Here is a 17,658-nt window from a genome sequence, read left to right as displayed (position 1 = left end):
ATCTCTTTAATTTCATTTTAATCCTGTGTGAAATTTTTAAGTTTTTGGGGGTTCACTGAAAATATGCTGGGTTAAGGGGAATTTGCTGAAATTTTCGCAAAATTGATTCGTATTAAGTCTACATAATTTAAATCCTTCAGAATATTCAGTGAATCTATAATACTATATTTCAGTGTATTTTTTAGAGTAGAATCTTAGACTAAATTTATTTTAGTAGCATGAAATTTTTATTATAGGGGCACGTGATTGAGCTTAATGCAACAAATACATTACAGAGTAGATTAAGTAATAATAAAAAAAAACCAATATTCAAGACAAAATAATATACAATTTTCAAAAGGATAAAGTTTCTAATATCACACATAAATATGTATGTTTGTTTTATGAAGAAAATAACGTTTTCAAGAACATTATTATATTTTAAAAAGTAATTGACAAGACATCTAATTAATATATATTGTTTTAATTTAATTCAGAAAATTAATCTTTTTAAAATAAAAATAGTAAATTTGAACAGAAGACTTTTATTTTTCTGAATTACCGAACAAAGTATATTTTTCAAGTTTTTGATTGATAAAAGATAGTATCTACTTCCTTCATTTAAAAATATAAAATATTTTTAATTAAATTTTATCCTCAATAAAGTAATTACCTATTTTCTAACTAACCTTATTTTTTTTATATTTATCCCTATTAAACATCCTACAATATAAAGTTACTATTAATAGAATTATTTTTGAAAAAAAAAGGCAATGATTACACCTCAAAAGACTAAAAATGCCTTATATTTTTAAACATTTAATCCTTAAAAAATACCTTACATTTTTAAACGGAGGGAGTATTTTTTATTAAACTTGCATATAAAAAAATAGTAGTATTTTCTTGGCCAAATATTTATCATTTTGTTTCATTTTCATGCTGTCATTGAAGAAGAGTCAAATAATCAACAAAGAGTTCAGGCGAAAAAATTCGTAGAGCAGCCAAAAAAAGAAAAAGACTAAAACGAAGGAATGCGAGTTCAATTTTTTTTTTTTTGAATATGTCATTAACAATTATTTTCCTCAGTCATGTTCTTCTTAAAAGGTACAATTATAAGTAATAGATTACTATACTCTCCTTTTGTGATTTGCTAAAATTGCGTCGGTCATTTAGCTCGTTTGAGTTTGACCAAAAACAAAACCACGAACGAATATGGCATCTGATTCTAACAATCTATCCCCGTGTATATAATCGAAAACAAATAATAAAAATAAATCGTTGAGATAAAATTCACATGTCTGTCATTCATTCTCGTGAAAGCTACTCTGGGGAGAAAGTCCAAAACATAAATGATAACGAGGGATACAGGGGTCACATCCACCAATGCTCGTAACCTTTTTTCGTTTAATTATTAGAAAATACTTGTGTGTGTATAGTAGTATATAGTATATACTGATACTGTGGCAGTAAAGTGAGTAAAACTTCTGTGGCTTTGGATTCTTTTGGCAATTCGTGCTTTCCAGCTTTTCATGGCCATGGCTATTTGTCTAACCATAAACCCATAAGCTCTTTCAGTGGGAAAGGTTAAGAATTGGCTAAAATGGCTTAATGCCCTTCCCTTTTGGCTTTCTGGGTTAGAAAGTTTTGTGGGTACAGGCTGATTCAGAGAGAAAGTGTGTGTGTGTGTGTGTGAGAGGGTGAGAGAGAGAGAGAGAGAGAGAGAGAGAGAGAGAGAGAGGGAGGGAGGGAGGGAGGGAGAGAGATGTTGGAGGATGGAAGGCTGGTAGTGCTGTCCATCAGCATCTGTTTTCTGGGTTTAATCCCCCTTGCCATCAATGGCGACACGGATCCAAATGATGGTTAGTGTCTTGATTGGCCTCACTGGCTAGTTCTCCATTTTCTTGACTTCTCTGAGTTCCTTGTGCTTCGATGTATCATTGTGGTAAAATTTGTCACTGGTGATTCTTCTTCAACTCTTCCGTTTGCCTGCTTTTCTTGGTTTTCATGAGTTTTGGTTTTTGAATCGGTGACTACTGATTATCGCTGATTTGTTGAGTGTCACGCATTAATTCCATCATTGCGCTGACTGTTCGGACTGTCTGCATTCATTAAGATTGCTGGCTTTTAAAGAGTTCGGTGGCCTCCTGCTTTCCATGCAAATGATTTCAACAAAAAAAGGAATTTTATTATGTTTAAATTGTATGCTCTGCGTGTTATATCATAATGTGAAGCCATGTTTCTTTGGATTCTTCTCTAACATCCCTTTCGTTGGAAAAAATTATTCCGGGCATAACATGAATATATATCTAAGTTTTTGGTAACGTAATTTCCTGCTTAAGTCTGCTTAATTTTCTGTGCGTATTCAGTGAAGTTAAATAGCAATTGTTACGCTAGATGAGTGGGCCTCCAAATGTTGTACCAATCGGAAGATGAAAAAAAATCTCTAGGTGATGAGTGTGTCACAACACAAGAAATAATTCATTCTTCGACTTCTGTGCTTGTCATCAGTTATAACCCGTGCGCCATAGGCCTGTAGCTGGCTTTCGTCTCATAGGAGTTATTATCCGGTGAACTCAATATTTTTTTGCTTCTTGTTTCATGCTCGGATTGATAGTATATTGACAAATCGTTGAAAAATAATAAAAAAGAGAGAGAGAGATTCTACAAGAAAGATGAGCACCAAAAATTCCAATTCAATACTTCTGAGTTATGCGTTTTCCCAGAGGGACCTGTAAACCAACACTAAGATCTTCAATTTTTGTGAATTTTTTCTTTTTTTCTAATTCCTGAGTTATTTTGTTTGGGTGAAGTAGACAGTGTGACAAATAAGCACTAACATTAGGAATCTAGGGTTTGAATTTCTGTTAATACATGTTTTGGGTTTGCTAAGTAGCTATATCTGAATGTTTGATGCAGCTGCTGCTCTAAGGGTTATGTTTAGCAGCATGAATTCACCATCCCAGCTAGGATGGCCTGCAAATGGTGACGATCCGTGTGGACAGCAATGGAAGGGCATTAGTTGCTCAGGCAACCGAGTCACAGAGATGTAAAGTTTTTCTCTCTCATTGCCTTCGTATCACATGAAAACTTTTTGTTCGCTCTGATTTCTGATATTAGTCTTTTGTTACTTGTTATCAGTAAGTTGCCTGGCCTTGGTCTGAATGGAATGCTGGGCTACCAGTTACAAACCTTGACATCTTTGATCAACCTGTAAGAATAATGGTCTCATGTATCTAATATTCAATTTTTTTTTTTTTTGCAATGTTATGCTTTTTGTGACATCTAAATTTTGTAGGGACATGAGTAACAATAATCTTGGAGGCACTATACCATATCAACTTCCTCCAAATGCACAGCGATTGTATGTTTCTGTACGCAAGTGGTTACTAGTGTCATTTATTTCCGTTCTGATTTTTTGATTTTAACATCTTATTTCTTCACATCCAGAAACCTTGCTAACAACAACTTCACTGGGGAAGTAGTTTATTCCATTTCTAATATGACCTCTCTTGAATACCTGTGCGTCTTTCTCTTTCTCGATTTCTCATGATTATTCCTTATTGTCCCTTCTGCCAGAAACTGATTTTTTTTTTCGGTGGAAAATGTAGGAATCTTGGTCACAATCAACTCCAGGGTGGACTGAGTGTCAACTTTGAAAAGCTTTCTTCACTCTCCACATTGTGAGATATCTTCCTGCCCTTCAACCATATAAAAGTTGTCTAGATAGCTGCTACTTTTGCGTTACATATAATATATTGATTGTTTTTTCTTCAATGTATTTTTGGGGTGTACGATTTGAATTTCATTATCCATTTGCACCTTCAATGTAATGATTAATTTCCCTAGAATGCTAGAGGCATTTTATGCTTTCTTTGAAAGATAATACTATCACGCAAGGCATCTGCTCCCCCCTCCTCTTCTTTGGGTGAATTCATGATTTTGGTATTCTCTTATTTCTGAACCAAGGTTGTTAGTTGAGTAATAAATGGAAAGAGGCTAACTTTTGGTGATGACATTTGAGGAACAAGTGAGTAATGACAATAAGTTCTCTTCTGGCAGGGATCTCTCTTTCAATTCTCTGTCAGGTGACCTTCCTCAGAGTCTCACCTCACTTTCAAGCATCACCACCATGTAAATTTCCAAAATTGTTCATGTTTTACACTGATAATTTACATTGTATTCATAGCATTTGGGACTATCTTGTCCATTTTTGAACAGGTATTTGCAAAGCAACCAGTTTACAGGCACTATTGATGTCCTTGCCAGTCTTCCTCTTGAAAATCTGTATGTTTCTTTTAATTCAGATAACATAGACGGAATGTCCTTCCCTGATCTAATTGAAATGCCTTGGAAATAGATATACTTACTTTCTTTATGCTCTCAGGAATGTGCAAAACAATCATTTCACAGGTTGGATACCAGAACAGTTGAAAAACATAAACCTACAGTAAGCATTGCTATTATCAGAGATTTTGGAAATAAAAATCTGTTTCTTTTGTCATAAATTTTTGGAGCATTTTATAATTGATTAAACTTCATGACAGGAAGGATGGTAATGCATGGAGCTCAGGTCCTGCACCCCCGCCCCCACCTGGGACACCTCCTGCAACTAGAAGCACCCGAACTCACAAAACTGGTGGTGGCAGTGGAAGAAACACCCCGTCAGATGCTGATACCAGTGACAATGATAAAAAATCTGGTATAGGAGTTGGTGGCATTGCAGGAATAGTGATCTCCATATTAGTGGTTGGAGCAATAGTAGCATTCTTTCTGATGAAGAGGAGATCCAGGAAGCCATCTCCAGATATGGAAAATGTTGACAATCAGCCCTTTGCTCCTCTTGCATCAAGTGAAGTGCATGGTAATCTATTTATTGACCACCTGCATTTTGCATTTTGTTAAAAATCAATCTCATTCTTGTCAATGTTACAGGTAGTCATTATATTTATGCTTCTTTGATGATCTTATTCCATGATCTTCTGTTATTATTATACTCTCCGTAGGACATTGTAATTGTGGAAATTGGTTGCTCCATTATCCTCATATTCAATTTTGGTCTTGGTAAATTAGTTTTGCTTTTCTGTCTGTCATTTTGGCGCACAGTTTGTTCTGAAATAGAAGATAATAGCAATTACCTTAACACTTTTTCACAGGGAGAATATGTGCTTGACACCTTACAGACATTCATATAGCAATTGAACTATAGGAAACATTTCTAATAATTTTCCCCCTTCTAATTAGTCCTGTTCAGTTTTAACCTTGTCTAGAATGACTTGCCCATATTTGGCTTATAAGTTATAACTAATCTGGTTTTCACCAAATTTATGCTGGCGGTTTAACATTGATAATTTAGTAATGCTGATTTGTTACTTGGTTATTAGAAATTGATATATCTTTTGTAATACAGAAATGAAGTCCATGCAAACATCCTCTGTGCCTGACACAAAGACTTTTGTTCCTTCGGCCTCATTCAATCTCAAACCTCCACCTATTGATCGTCACAAATCATTTGATGAAGATGAATTTTCAAAGAAGCCTGATATTGTAAAGAAAACTGTAACAGCTCCTGCAAATGTAACATTATATTCTATAGCAGATCTACAGATTGCTACTGGCAGCTTCAGTGTGGATAACCTTCTTGGTGAGGGATCTTTTGGACGTGTTTACCGTGCTCAATTTGATGATGGAGAGGTATTTCTCACCTGTTATTATCTTGCGATTCCATTGTAAATTTCAATACCTAAGATACGGTATTCTTATGCTACAGTACAGTGCCACACTATTATTTTCTTACAGTTGTCATAAACAAAAGTGATTAATGATTTTGATTATTTTTCTTTTATTTTTCCAATTATTGTAGGTTCTTGCCGTGAAGAAGATAGATTCATCTGTCCTTCCTAATGATATGTCTGAAGATTTTATTGAAGTTGTTTCAAACATCTCCCAGTTGCACCATCCCAATGTAACAGAGCTCATTGGTTATTGTTCAGAGCATGGACAACATCTTCTGCTCTACGAGTTTCACAAGAGTGGATCACTGCATGACTTCCTTCACTTGCCAGACGAACATAGCAAACCATTGATATGGAATTCCCGTGTCAAGATTGCTTTGGGAACTGCACGTGCTTTAGAGTAAGTTGCTACTTGATGATGGGATATGGGATTAGAAGTTCCTGCTATCACATTTCTGAGGAAATTTTGCGTCATTGCATGATATTTCTTAACCTTAACTTCCTAATCCCTTCCTCTCCTATATCTCTATCTACTTTATATAATATGCCTAGCTCCCTGCTTAACTTGCATCTTAGCATGTATCACTGACTGGTTTCCAGGATCATTTATGTTGTAAATTGTCTTCCTTTAAATCCCTCTTCATTTAATTTGCGTAGCTTGCATGCTGACTCATATAGCTAAATTGTTCCATTTCAATATTTCTCTGTACTATGTCTTATATTGTCTTTTAAAGCACTCTTCGTAACTTCTTCTAAGATGATGTATAATTTCCAATGTTTGAATTTAAGACTGGAAATGTTGGGACAGGGAAGAATTACTTTGGGAGTATGAAACATGAATTCTACTTTGGTCCCCCGTAAATGCAAAAGTCTACAAAGTTGACATATGGGAACAGGAAAGTAACATGTCAATGAAGTAATTGAGGAATTATGCTTGGAGTTTAAATTTTCCACTGATTTTGTTTTTCTTGTTAAATGAACACAATAATCTAATGCAATTCATGTAGCCAACTCCACTTAGTGGGGAAGGCTAGTTGTTGTTGTTTTGTTTTTATTGCTAAATACTGGCCAACAAAGGTTGAGCATCAAGAACTGATCTGCTTGCCATGAGACTTGAAACAAACTGACTTTACTTGCTATAAATTTTATTCTAGGTACCTGCATGAAGTTTGTTCACCATCAGTTGTTCATAAAAATATCAAATCAACCAACATATTGCTCGATACAGAGCTTAATCCTCATCTCTCTGACAGTGGATTGGCAAGCTATATTCCAAATGCCGGCCAGGTAATTTTGAGGCTTATTGAACCAAATGAATGTTTTTATTATTGATGGATGTGAAAAGTAGGTCTATGCTCTTGCCATTGCTATTTCTCTCCATTCTTCCAGACTTTTCTGTTTTCAGTTTCAATGTCAGTTGTTCTTTCTTCAAACTCTTCTTCATGTATGTTGCAGAACATGTTATGGCATTTATGGAAAAGAATGCAAATGATTCTGCGCTTCCAATTTGTTGATTGAATAACCGTGTGTATTTTCCTTATTCCAATTACAACCAACCTACATGACCTCAATGTTATTGCACGATATGAGGGATCTTCTTGACCATTTAATACAAATTTCTTCATCTTATGAATGCACCGCACCTTAGACTTTTGAAAGTTAACTTGTTTGGGTATTGCATAATTTTAATTGTACTAGTTGACTGGGATCAAACGTGCAGTTGATTTTTTTTTTTTTTTAAAGAATGGCTAAATAAAAGTAAAATATACAAGTAGTGATGCACTGTCACTGGGTACCATACTCAAAAAGAAATGAGAAAAACTTGCGTACTGACTGATCCCATTGGATGGATGAGTTATTATTAATAGTGCTCTTGATGAGTGCTGCTTTTCCTGTGACTCCGGGACATTAGCCAAAATACTAAAATTTTGTAAGTTCTGAATGTGTTTCATGTTCAGGTATTAAACCATAATGCTGGATCGGGATATGAGGCACCTGAAGTCGGCTTGTCTGGTCAGTATACTCTGAAGAGTGATGTCTACAGCTTTGGAGTTGTCATGTTGGAGCTTCTTTGTGGACGGAAACCATTTGATAGGTAAATAATTGACATACATACTGGACTAGATTTCTACACGTGATCACATACATAAATGTGGCACACGTGCAGATTTTGTATGATTTATGAAGCAACATAATTGATGTGAGCATACGCCTGTGCATAATTTTATGTGAACTTGAAGTTAGATTCTTTTATAGGACCACAATTCACTTGTCATGAAATGGACAAATGTTTTGCTGGGCTTTTCCCTGAACAATTGATGATTTTGTTTAATTAGAACGAAAGAAATGGAGTAAAATCTGCATTTTTTTCCATTGCTGCTCTTAATATTTGAGAGCCTTTGTTTATGGCTTCTAACTCACATAGTTGTATTTATTTATAATGAATTTTAAGGGAAGCCCAGCGTTGTCTGACTTTTAAAAATTGTGGTAGAAATACCAGTCTTGTCATTTTTCTGACTGTTAAAACATTTCCTAACAGCTCAAGGCCAAGGTCTGAGCAGTCTCTAGTTCGATGGGCAACACCACAACTTCATGATATTGATGCATTGACTAAAATGGTTGACCCTGCACTGGAAGGTCTATACCCTGTCAAGTCTCTTTCTCGGTTCGCTGATGTTATCGCTCTTTGCGTCCAGGTCAGTATGATGGTGTATCCCACATTTTTCTGGTCTGAATAAATTTGATTTTTTGAATCCACTTGAATTCTTGATGCATGTTGGCCTATCGCATCCAATGAAAACTTGAACATGACACTTCAAGATTGGAGTGAGATCTCTAGTTCTAAACTCAAACATGAAAGTCGGTTGGCCCCTTGGGAATAAGAAAGATTTGGATGTGTTAATGCATTCTGATTTTTTTTTTTTTGAAATCCCAATTTTGGACAGCCGGAGCCTGAATTCCGACCACCGATGTCAGAAGTGGTTCAAGCATTGGTCCGATTGGTGCAACGTGCAAACATGAGCAGGCGAACAACATTTGGATCATCAGACCTAGGAGGATCCCAACGAGGAGATAACCCGGAAGCACAGGAAATGTAAATTGGACAGAATGCTGTGTTAGAATGGCATCATAGGAAAAGTAGTTAGCCCTGTTTCTGCCATTTTTTTTAATCCTTAGCAGTACTCTCAGTCGGATTCATTGCCCTTTGATTAACGAGTTAGACAATTTCTGCTATATGAAGATTTAGATTTTTAGCAGTAATGTACTAAGTATTTAATAGAGATCGTAACACCAAGCAGTGGCGCTAAGCACGAGGTCCACTTCTTTCATCATTCTTTTCCTCCTCATCTACTTTGTTATATAATATCAAATATTTATATTTACTATGTGCAGAGTATCTATTTATTCGCAAGGGTGTCAATTCTTGAAGTGTTAGTAAAGTCGTAACAATTCCAGACGCACAAGCAGCTTCTCATAATTTTTTTGATAACAAACCTGTCATATTTTGTAATTCGAACGGGCAAGCTGCTTTGTCGTTGTAACCCATGGTCCAACAGAAAGTTAGGTCAAATACGCAAGTGAGAGCTTGACACCACTGTAATGGGTTCATATATCAGATATGAAGCGTCAAAGTGATCAAGAAAATGTCAGGCAAAAAAATTGAAAAAAAAAAAAATTAAAAGAAAATAATGGAATGGAAAATAATATATGTCAAAAAATTGGCTATAACACAGCGGGTCCAAGCCCTCCACAATTCACTCGCTTCTGTTTTTGGATAATTAAAAGCCCATTCTCATTTTGAATTTAGATTCAGTGAGCAGTTTCTCTCATCCAATGGGAATCCACGTGACACGATTTTGTCGTTCGGTTCTGTCAAAAATTGTTTTGCAATATTTAGAAAGCACCAATACTCAAATTCTTGAAAGAGAGCATATATGAAAAATGTTCTCATCGTAAGAGTTGTTTGGAATTTTAACAATAATTGGATCTCACTAGTTTTCAAATGTCAACGAAATCCAATGGTTATAATTGGAGTACATGAATTTAAAACACTCAGCAAATCTAAATCCAATCATTTTAGGTCAATTTTGAGTTGACAATGCCTTAATCTACAGCCGTTAATCATATCTCATGTAACAAAAAATTAGCAATAGCAACAACTTACACCAGAGCTAAAAATGAACTCAGCCTGTTGGGCTAACCCGTTTAAACTCATTTAACAAGAGGGTTAGGTTTGTAATTAGAACTTTTCAAATGTAATTTGAGCTTAAACAGGTTGACCCTTATGGGCTCGACCATCTAATGAATTTGAATCCTATCTATCATAGGGATATATCAAGATAAATAACCAGCCTGGTCCCTTAGATTTATTTATGGCCTTCGAGGAGTCGTATGAGGTGAAAATAATTCAGAGTTCTTGCAGAGTGGAACCATACAATACCAGACACGAGATAGATTTTCCAAAGAACAAGACTTTTTTCGAATCAGCCAATTCATTTGGGACCCTGCAGACCCACTCTTTTTTCTATTCAAAGATCAGCCTTTTATCTCTGTGTTTTCCCGTCAAAAATTTTTGTAGATTAAGAGATGTCAAGGGGGCTTCTTACTTCCCAAACGGATCCTTCTACATCTATGTTTAAACGCTGGTTTATCAAGAATACACAAGAAAAGCATTTCGAATTGTTGATTCATTGCCAGAGATGGAATCTTGGGTTACTAATTGGTCAAATATTAGGCAATCTGAAATTTTCTTGAATGAGAAAGAGATCCACCAGGGCAAAAAAACTATAGATGTAAGATATACAAGGGGAATGAATGCTTTCTTTTTTGCCATTTTTCGTCTTTAATGAAGTTAGCTGCACCTCATTCGTCAACTCTATATAATAAGAATATTTCTATCAAGCATAATTTCTATTACAAGTCATAGAGCCTATCAATTTATTCTCACTTTTTTTTTATTTGCAATTCGGGAGTTAGTTCTTGAATTTAGAAAGAATACACAAATAGAATAAGAAAGAGAAAGAGTCTGCTTCCAATTTGAATGAAGAAAAAAATATTGTTTCCAAAGATATCAATTACAAGTGCACCTTTGATGCAGTCATCAATTCTCCCGAGAGGCCACAATTACCTCAAGCAAACATATTAATGATGAGAAAGGCATTTTTGCTATGCTACTAATACTTTACTTGCTTTTGCTATTCTGCCCAAGCCTATGACATGAAAGGGGGTGAAGAAGATTAAAGATACAATCAAATATTTGTGATTAACCCCCTGTCTCCTTTTTTCTTTTTTGATTTTTAGAAGTTAGAAAAGAGAAAGAATAAAGTTAGATTCACCTCAGTAAAACTCGAAATTTGGTCCAGGCTTCAATTGAATTTAATTAATAAGATGAATTTAATTTATTCAAATTATAACCTTTGATAGACTCTTGGACTTGAAAAAAAGTTTAAGCATGATCTATCTATACATGTTAGCCCATATCTGTAAGAAAGAAAAAAATTAAAAAAATAACATTAAACATAAATCTCCTAACTTAACTCTCCAGACCAATCCCCCTGTCTCCTTTTTTCTTTTTTGATTTTTAGAAGTTAGAAAAGAAAAGAATAAAGTTGGATTCGACCTCAATAAAACTTGGAATTCAGTCCAGGCTTCAATTGAATTTAATTAATAACATAAAATTAATTTATTCAAATTATTAACTTTTGATAGACTCTTAGACTTAAAAAAAGTTTAAACATGATCTATTTGTACATGTTAGCCCATATCTACAAGAAGAAAAAAATTAAAAAAAAATAACATTAAACCTAAATCTCCTAACTTAACTCTCCAGACTACATTTCACCAATTTTGCCTCTACGATTTATCTCTTGTTCATCTGAGTTATGCTCGTTTCTCATCATTCCTCTTTATTGATAGCATCTCCCAAATCCCAACAATATTCCTTTGTCTCTGACTGTGCTTCATTGTACTCCTTCATCTGTGACAATGCTTCGCCACGCTCAAAAATTCAAACAACAGTGCCTTTCAAGTCTTCCTCTTGCTCGAATAAAAATATAATCTAATTTGCTTTTCCTTGTTCTTCTATCATTCTCAACTTTGCTCTCAGTGAAACTTGTGCCTATGGTTTATTTTATTCAGTCAGTTTGATGCTATCATTTTGTTTGTGTTTATGATTTATTTAATTGTTTTATTTTAATTGTTGTCATTTCATTTATTGATATAGTTGCACTCTTGATCTATACTCTACTATGAGATTTGAATTGTGGAATAAAATGAAGTATTACTATTTAATTTGATAAAAAACTTAATTAAAAAAAAATAAGTAACAAGGTTTGAAGCTTGCAAAGCCAGCCCTGAGCCGTCTCAAGAGCCAAGTCTTACAATTTGGTACCTCAAAAAGAAAATAGGCTTTTTAAGCCCGACCTTTTTAATCCCAAGCCCATCAAGAGCTAACTCATTTTCCCAGCTCTACTTACGCATACCACTAATATGATCTTTGACATTTGGATTCAATGTTGTTTGGACTTTGGACTTTCGACTCTAGCGTCTGCATACTAGCAATTTTTTTTAGTGGCGAAAAGAGGCCTGGGTCATTAAGTTATCAGCTTATCACTCTGATAGTGCCACGCAGGATGCTTATGGCAGCAGCATGCTAACGTAGGAAAAAGTTTGGGCAAGATACTAAACAATGTCAAAATACATTGTACACGTACAGGCAAGGTGATTTCACAAATTGCTCATGAAAGAACCATGTGCTCTGAGAATTTTGAATAGGTATGCAAAGTCTAGGTGCTAATGCTGATGTTGCTTTTACCATACCTCGGGAAAAGATGATTTAGTTGTAGACCATATACTTTGGAGTCGCACTGAACTTTTGGTATCCTTTGATGACTTTGTTTACTGCATCAAGGAAGTCTTTCTCTGTCACAGTCTTCCTTCGAGCACGAATAGCATACATACCAGCTTCAGTGCAAACACTCCTTATATCAGCTCCTAGAGAGACAAAAAAGGAAGACAACAAATTTGAGGAAACTCAAGTCTTGTGACAATGACATAAGGAAGCGAAGCTGGGAAATAATTTCACCCAGAAAGTATGCTGGTTATACTGAAGTCAAAAATCTAAATTTAATGGGAGAAATGTAAAGTATAGAAGCAGAGATATCAGTTTTGCAGGCATTATGTTACCAGTAGAATTTGGACAAAGCCGAGCTAGAAGTTCAAATCGGATGTCCCTTTCACAGTTCATAGTTCTTGTGTGTATCCTGAATATCTGAGTCCTACTCTCAAGGTCAGGGAGGCCAAATTCAACTTTCCGATCCAATCTCCCAGGACGTAGAAGTGCTGGATCTAGAGTGTCTGGCCTATATTCATCAGCAAAATCAAACAGGGTCAATAACGGTAATACACTAAAACTTCTATATTTTTCATGGGGCATAAGGGAAAGAAGGAGCAGACTGCAAGAAATAATGCAGTATCTCAGAATTTAAAACGTCATGAAGACATCATCATTCAAAAATAAAGAATTTTACAGTTAATATAAAATATTAAAAGTTTAAAAATAAAACTCATCCAGCGTCAGCTTATACTTTTATATTTAGTTTGGAAACAAAAAGAAAAAAGAAACTAATTTAGTCAAAATGCATGCACTTGATGTTGCCAATTTTTGATCTATCCAATTCCTTTCCATCTTTCAATTTCTCGGAAAATAGCTAAGAGTTGATTCAACTACGAAAAATCAATCATGAATACTGCCTTCTCACATTAGTAGTTATTCAGGAGGTTAAAAGTGCAAAGAAGAGCATGAGCTACCAATAACATCATTTTTGCTGATATGCAGTCAAGGGATAATTACAAAGGAAAAAGACATGCTTGGCATGCCATTGCAAAAGCTAAGAGATGTTATATAAAATTTCACATGCTGATGAGTGTTAGTTTTTGCAGCTAAAAAGTGTCATATTCTAATAAGACATTGTCAAGCGCAACATGAACATGGCCATAATGGCTCAAATGTGCACTTTAAATACATTCAATGTCATCAAAATAAAAGGTTCACTAGATTGCCAAACCAACTGACCTGTTTGTTGCCATCAAAACCTTGATGTTCCCTCGAGCATCAAAACCATCAAGTTGGTTCACAATTTCAAGCATTGTCCGCTGAACCTCATTGTCCCCACCAACACCATCATCAAATCTAGCACCTCCTATTGCATCAACTTCATCAAAAAATACAATACATGCCTTCTTTGAACGGGCCATCTACAGGAGAAAACACTTGTCAGATCATATATTGCAGAAACAGTGATAAGAAACTACAGGATGGATCTTAGGCATTGACCTGAAATAGTTCACGAACCATCCGAGCACCCTCACCAACATATTTCTGAACTAGTTCACTTCCAATAACTCTTATGAAACAAGCATCAGTCCTATTAGCCACAGCCCTAGCTAAAAGCGTTTTGCCAGTTCCTGGTGGACCATAGCAAAGAACACCTTTTGGAGGATCAATTCCAAGCTTGACAAATTTCTCAGGGTGAAGCATGGGAAGTTCCACAACCTAGAAGGGGGAAAGAAGTAAGTACCACAAACAGTTTTAACTTCTCTCCATTGCAAGTTCATGTAAAATTAGGGAACTCATCCACCACTTACTTCTCTCATCTTTTCAATCTGCTCCTTACAACCACCAACATCATTGTATGTCACATCAGGTTTCTCCTCTACTGTCATCATGGTAACACTTGGATCAATTTTTGGAGGCAAGGGAATTTGAATCTGATATTTGTTTCTATCAACCCTGCAATAAGATAGCAGATTTTAATTTACACAAAAAGCAGACAATATAGAAAAAAGTGCCTTGTCTGTCACTTTCTCTGAATATTTCAACATAGTCACCAATTTGGAACATACCCAACACGCATTCCTTCCTCTATGTCAGTGGGGGAAACTTTATCACCCAACCCAACTACAAACTGTCATTGCAAAGGTTTAAGTTAGTAAGCAGAACCCTCCCAAAAAAATTAAAGCCTCATCAACCTACAAGCATTTACATATCATAGTAACAGATATCCACAATTGATATCTTCACCAACACTAAATGAAGCCTGACACAAAAAATACAGATGTTAAAAAATGGTTAGGAATAGCTAAAAATAGTTACCTTTGCAATCTGCTTAACATTGATTACATATTTTGCATCTTCAGAGTTTGGATTTATTATTTTTGTACACCTTGCCACCTGTTAAATAAAACATCAGTTAGCAACCAAAAAAATGTTAGGGGGAAAAAAATTAACAAAATTCACAAATATACTACCTGGAGTGGCTGCTCCTCCTGCATCATTTGCTTATCAGAAACAAGATCCCACTGGCTTGGTGCAGCTAAACCAGTATCAGACTCCTTGATTCCTATAAATAATTAGAGAATGTCAAAATCTAACAAAGTGTTCAAGTGCAATCCATGCAATTCAATCAATCAGTAGAAATTGCGAAAAAATAAAAAGAAAGGCCTAGAAAAGATATCAATAATTAAAACCATTGGTATTTGGTCATCAATTGTGGTTGATGAATGATGGCCGCAAATTTAAGGTTATGAAGAACACAAAACTTCAGAAATGGAGAAGTAGGAAGTTCAGTAAGAAGCTAGCTTCTACATTGTTAAGAAAAATCACAATAGACAAGTTATTTCATGTTTTAGACAATTAGGATAGTCTATCAGACAATAAAGAAATTTAGTAACAAGCTACCCCACCTGTACAATGCCATTCAATCAATGAAGAAAATAGTGGTTGTTCTTTAAAGATCAAATATCTTAATTATAATGAAAATGCACAAGACAACATCAACAACAACAATAAGCCTTATCCCACTAGGTGAGAATTTAAAATTAAAAAAAAATTAATCAATGAACACATCTCATATCAATTGTTTACCATGTTTTACATCTTATCCTAGAGAAACAAAACTTGAAATGAGATATTTACCGCACAAGTCATTGACTTTCTTTGCCATTTCTTTGATTTCCTTTTCAACTTTTTTAATGCTTGTGGAGTAAGGTCCCAAACCCTGCAAGGAAGAAAATCTATTACAAAAGTTCCTATGTAACTTTATACACTAGGGATGTGATCATGAGAGACAAGAAGCAATCAAAAGATATTAAGGGAGATCTGATATAAACAATCACTTTCCAGAATTTATCACCATATAATTATAAGGAAGAATTATCAGATCAAACGTATGAGATCATCTATGAACCAAAGATATCACTTGTTTCCACATTATATAGAAAAGAAATTGCACAGCAGCAATACTTTATACGTAACTATAGAAAAAGAATTTCACTTCAGCAACTCAATTTCAATGTTTGGGGAACTAGAATGTTTTTCAGGTGGCGGAAAATTTTTATGTAACTCAATTTCAACGATTTATAACCATGCAAGCCAACAAAGATGTCCCATTTGAACAAACACCAATGAGGCAAAAGCCCAAAAACAGCAACGAAGACTGAGTTTGATAAATAAACTCGACACCCCTTATAAGGTTGATATTGAAAATATCGGTTGAACCAATAAACTACCATTCCTCTCATTTTACGAGCTAATTTTTCAACTTCCTTAGTTCTAGTATCAATTATAACTTGAAATTTACAGGTTTTAACAGAGCCACGATTCAGCTTCCAGCACAAAGCGTATAAACATAGTATATTTCGCCAAATACTAACTGATTACACACCCAAATCCACTTTCAATGGAACAACTTGGCACTAGGCCGAACAAAATTAGATTACGATTCAGTAGGAACAGCATTGAAACAGTTTCTAGACGATATATAAAATTCATTCGAATATGCAGATCTGCACAGCTTTTCAGAGTGAGAACCAAAAAGTGAAATTAGGGTTTTGGTGAAGAACTTACATAGGTTTTGAGCAGAGCGATGTCATCCTCGTCAAGGGGGCGGGGATTCTTCTCGTCCTTGATATCGTCTTCGTGATCGACAGCCATTTATCCTACCTATTCAGATTTCGATTTCTCAGACAAAGATAAATGTTTTCTCTGGTTTTCTTGGAAGAGAAGCGAATTCCTATTTCTAAGGATTATTTTCCCCCACTCTTCAGCACTTTTATACGAGCGAGACGAGAAACAACTCGAAGAGGAGAAGCGAAGGGGGCGGCAAAACAAAAAAACAAAAAACAAAAAAAAAACAAAAACAAAAAAAAAAAAAAAAGTGAGAATATTCGTCTTTCTTTATTTTTGCCGTATTGATGTGAGAATTAGTATTTTATAATATAATTTTTAAAATGTCCAAATATTTTAAAAACATGTTTTAAAAAACTTTTTTTTTCAATTTTTTTATATGTATCTTTTTTGATAGACTGAAATATTCTAAGCCTACTAATTTCAATTGGAAGACTTAACAGATTAAATTAATTTAAATCAAGCTATTTTTCTAACAAATATTTAACATGCCCGTATTTTTAATTTTTTCTTTGTGTTTTTGATATATCAATTGAAATATTATTAGCTTTAAAAACGTGGGATACACAAAATAGCATAAAATTTTTAAACTAATTAAATAATAAATTATTTTTGTAAAATAGAAATTTAAAAGATATCATAAAATTTAAAAATAAATAAATAATAATAATTTTTTATTATTGTAATTAAATATAAAATAATATCAACTCTTTATACAATTTTCATAAAATAAATATTTTTATAAAATATCTAAACTATTAAAAATCATTTTTTTAAATTAAATAAACCGATTCTAAATCATGCACAATCTAATTATTTTTAGAATTAAGAATAGTATAACATTTCGTTTTAAATTCCCTACAATTCATTCTTTTTGAATTAAAAAATACCTTTTCTTTTTTAATCAAGTGAGCTAATTTTTTGAAAAAATTGGTAATAAAGACATGGTTGAAATATAAATTGTTTCCTGATACTAAGTCA

General features: G+C 34.4%; 2 protein-coding genes across 2 annotated transcripts; one reads left to right on the top strand and one right to left on the bottom strand.

The window, feature by feature from the left end:
• The first annotated feature begins 1,453 nt into the window (after positions 1-1,453).
• Positions 1,454-9,094, top strand: LOC129288593 (protein STRUBBELIG-RECEPTOR FAMILY 7-like). The gene is made up of 16 exons (XM_054925240.1): positions 1,454-1,838; positions 2,896-3,025; positions 3,118-3,189; positions 3,275-3,340; positions 3,427-3,498; positions 3,588-3,659; positions 4,039-4,110; positions 4,198-4,263; positions 4,364-4,426; positions 4,524-4,840; positions 5,387-5,670; positions 5,840-6,111; positions 6,866-6,998; positions 7,670-7,806; positions 8,251-8,407; positions 8,657-9,094. The coding sequence occupies exons 1-16, from the start codon at positions 1,742-1,744 to the stop codon at positions 8,807-8,809; spliced, it is 2,163 nt and encodes a 720-aa protein (XP_054781215.1). The 5' UTR covers positions 1,454-1,741; the 3' UTR covers positions 8,810-9,094.
• A 3,275-nt stretch (positions 9,095-12,369) lies between these two features.
• On the bottom strand, positions 12,370-16,827 carry LOC129288938 (26S proteasome regulatory subunit 7). Its single transcript, XM_054925753.1, has 10 exons — positions 16,618-16,827; positions 15,688-15,769; positions 15,021-15,112; positions 14,866-14,943; positions 14,616-14,677; positions 14,358-14,502; positions 14,047-14,265; positions 13,786-13,967; positions 12,897-13,072; positions 12,370-12,704 (listed from the first exon to the last, which is right to left on the bottom strand). Exons 1-10 carry the CDS (start codon positions 16,702-16,704, stop codon positions 12,547-12,549), a joined length of 1,281 nt encoding a protein of 426 aa, XP_054781728.1. The 5' UTR covers positions 16,705-16,827; the 3' UTR covers positions 12,370-12,546.
• Between the last annotated feature and the right edge of the window lie 831 nt (positions 16,828-17,658).

The sequence above is a fragment of the Prosopis cineraria genome, unplaced genomic scaffold (genome assembly GCF_029017545.1).
Source record: "Prosopis cineraria cultivar Desert tree isolate PC_DT_omini unplaced genomic scaffold, ASM2901754v1 PC12, whole genome shotgun sequence".
Lineage (NCBI taxonomy): Eukaryota > Viridiplantae > Streptophyta > Magnoliopsida > Fabales > Fabaceae > Prosopis > Prosopis cineraria.
Note: the sequence above shows the minus strand (reverse complement) of the source record. Positions and strands in the feature narration are given on the sequence as shown.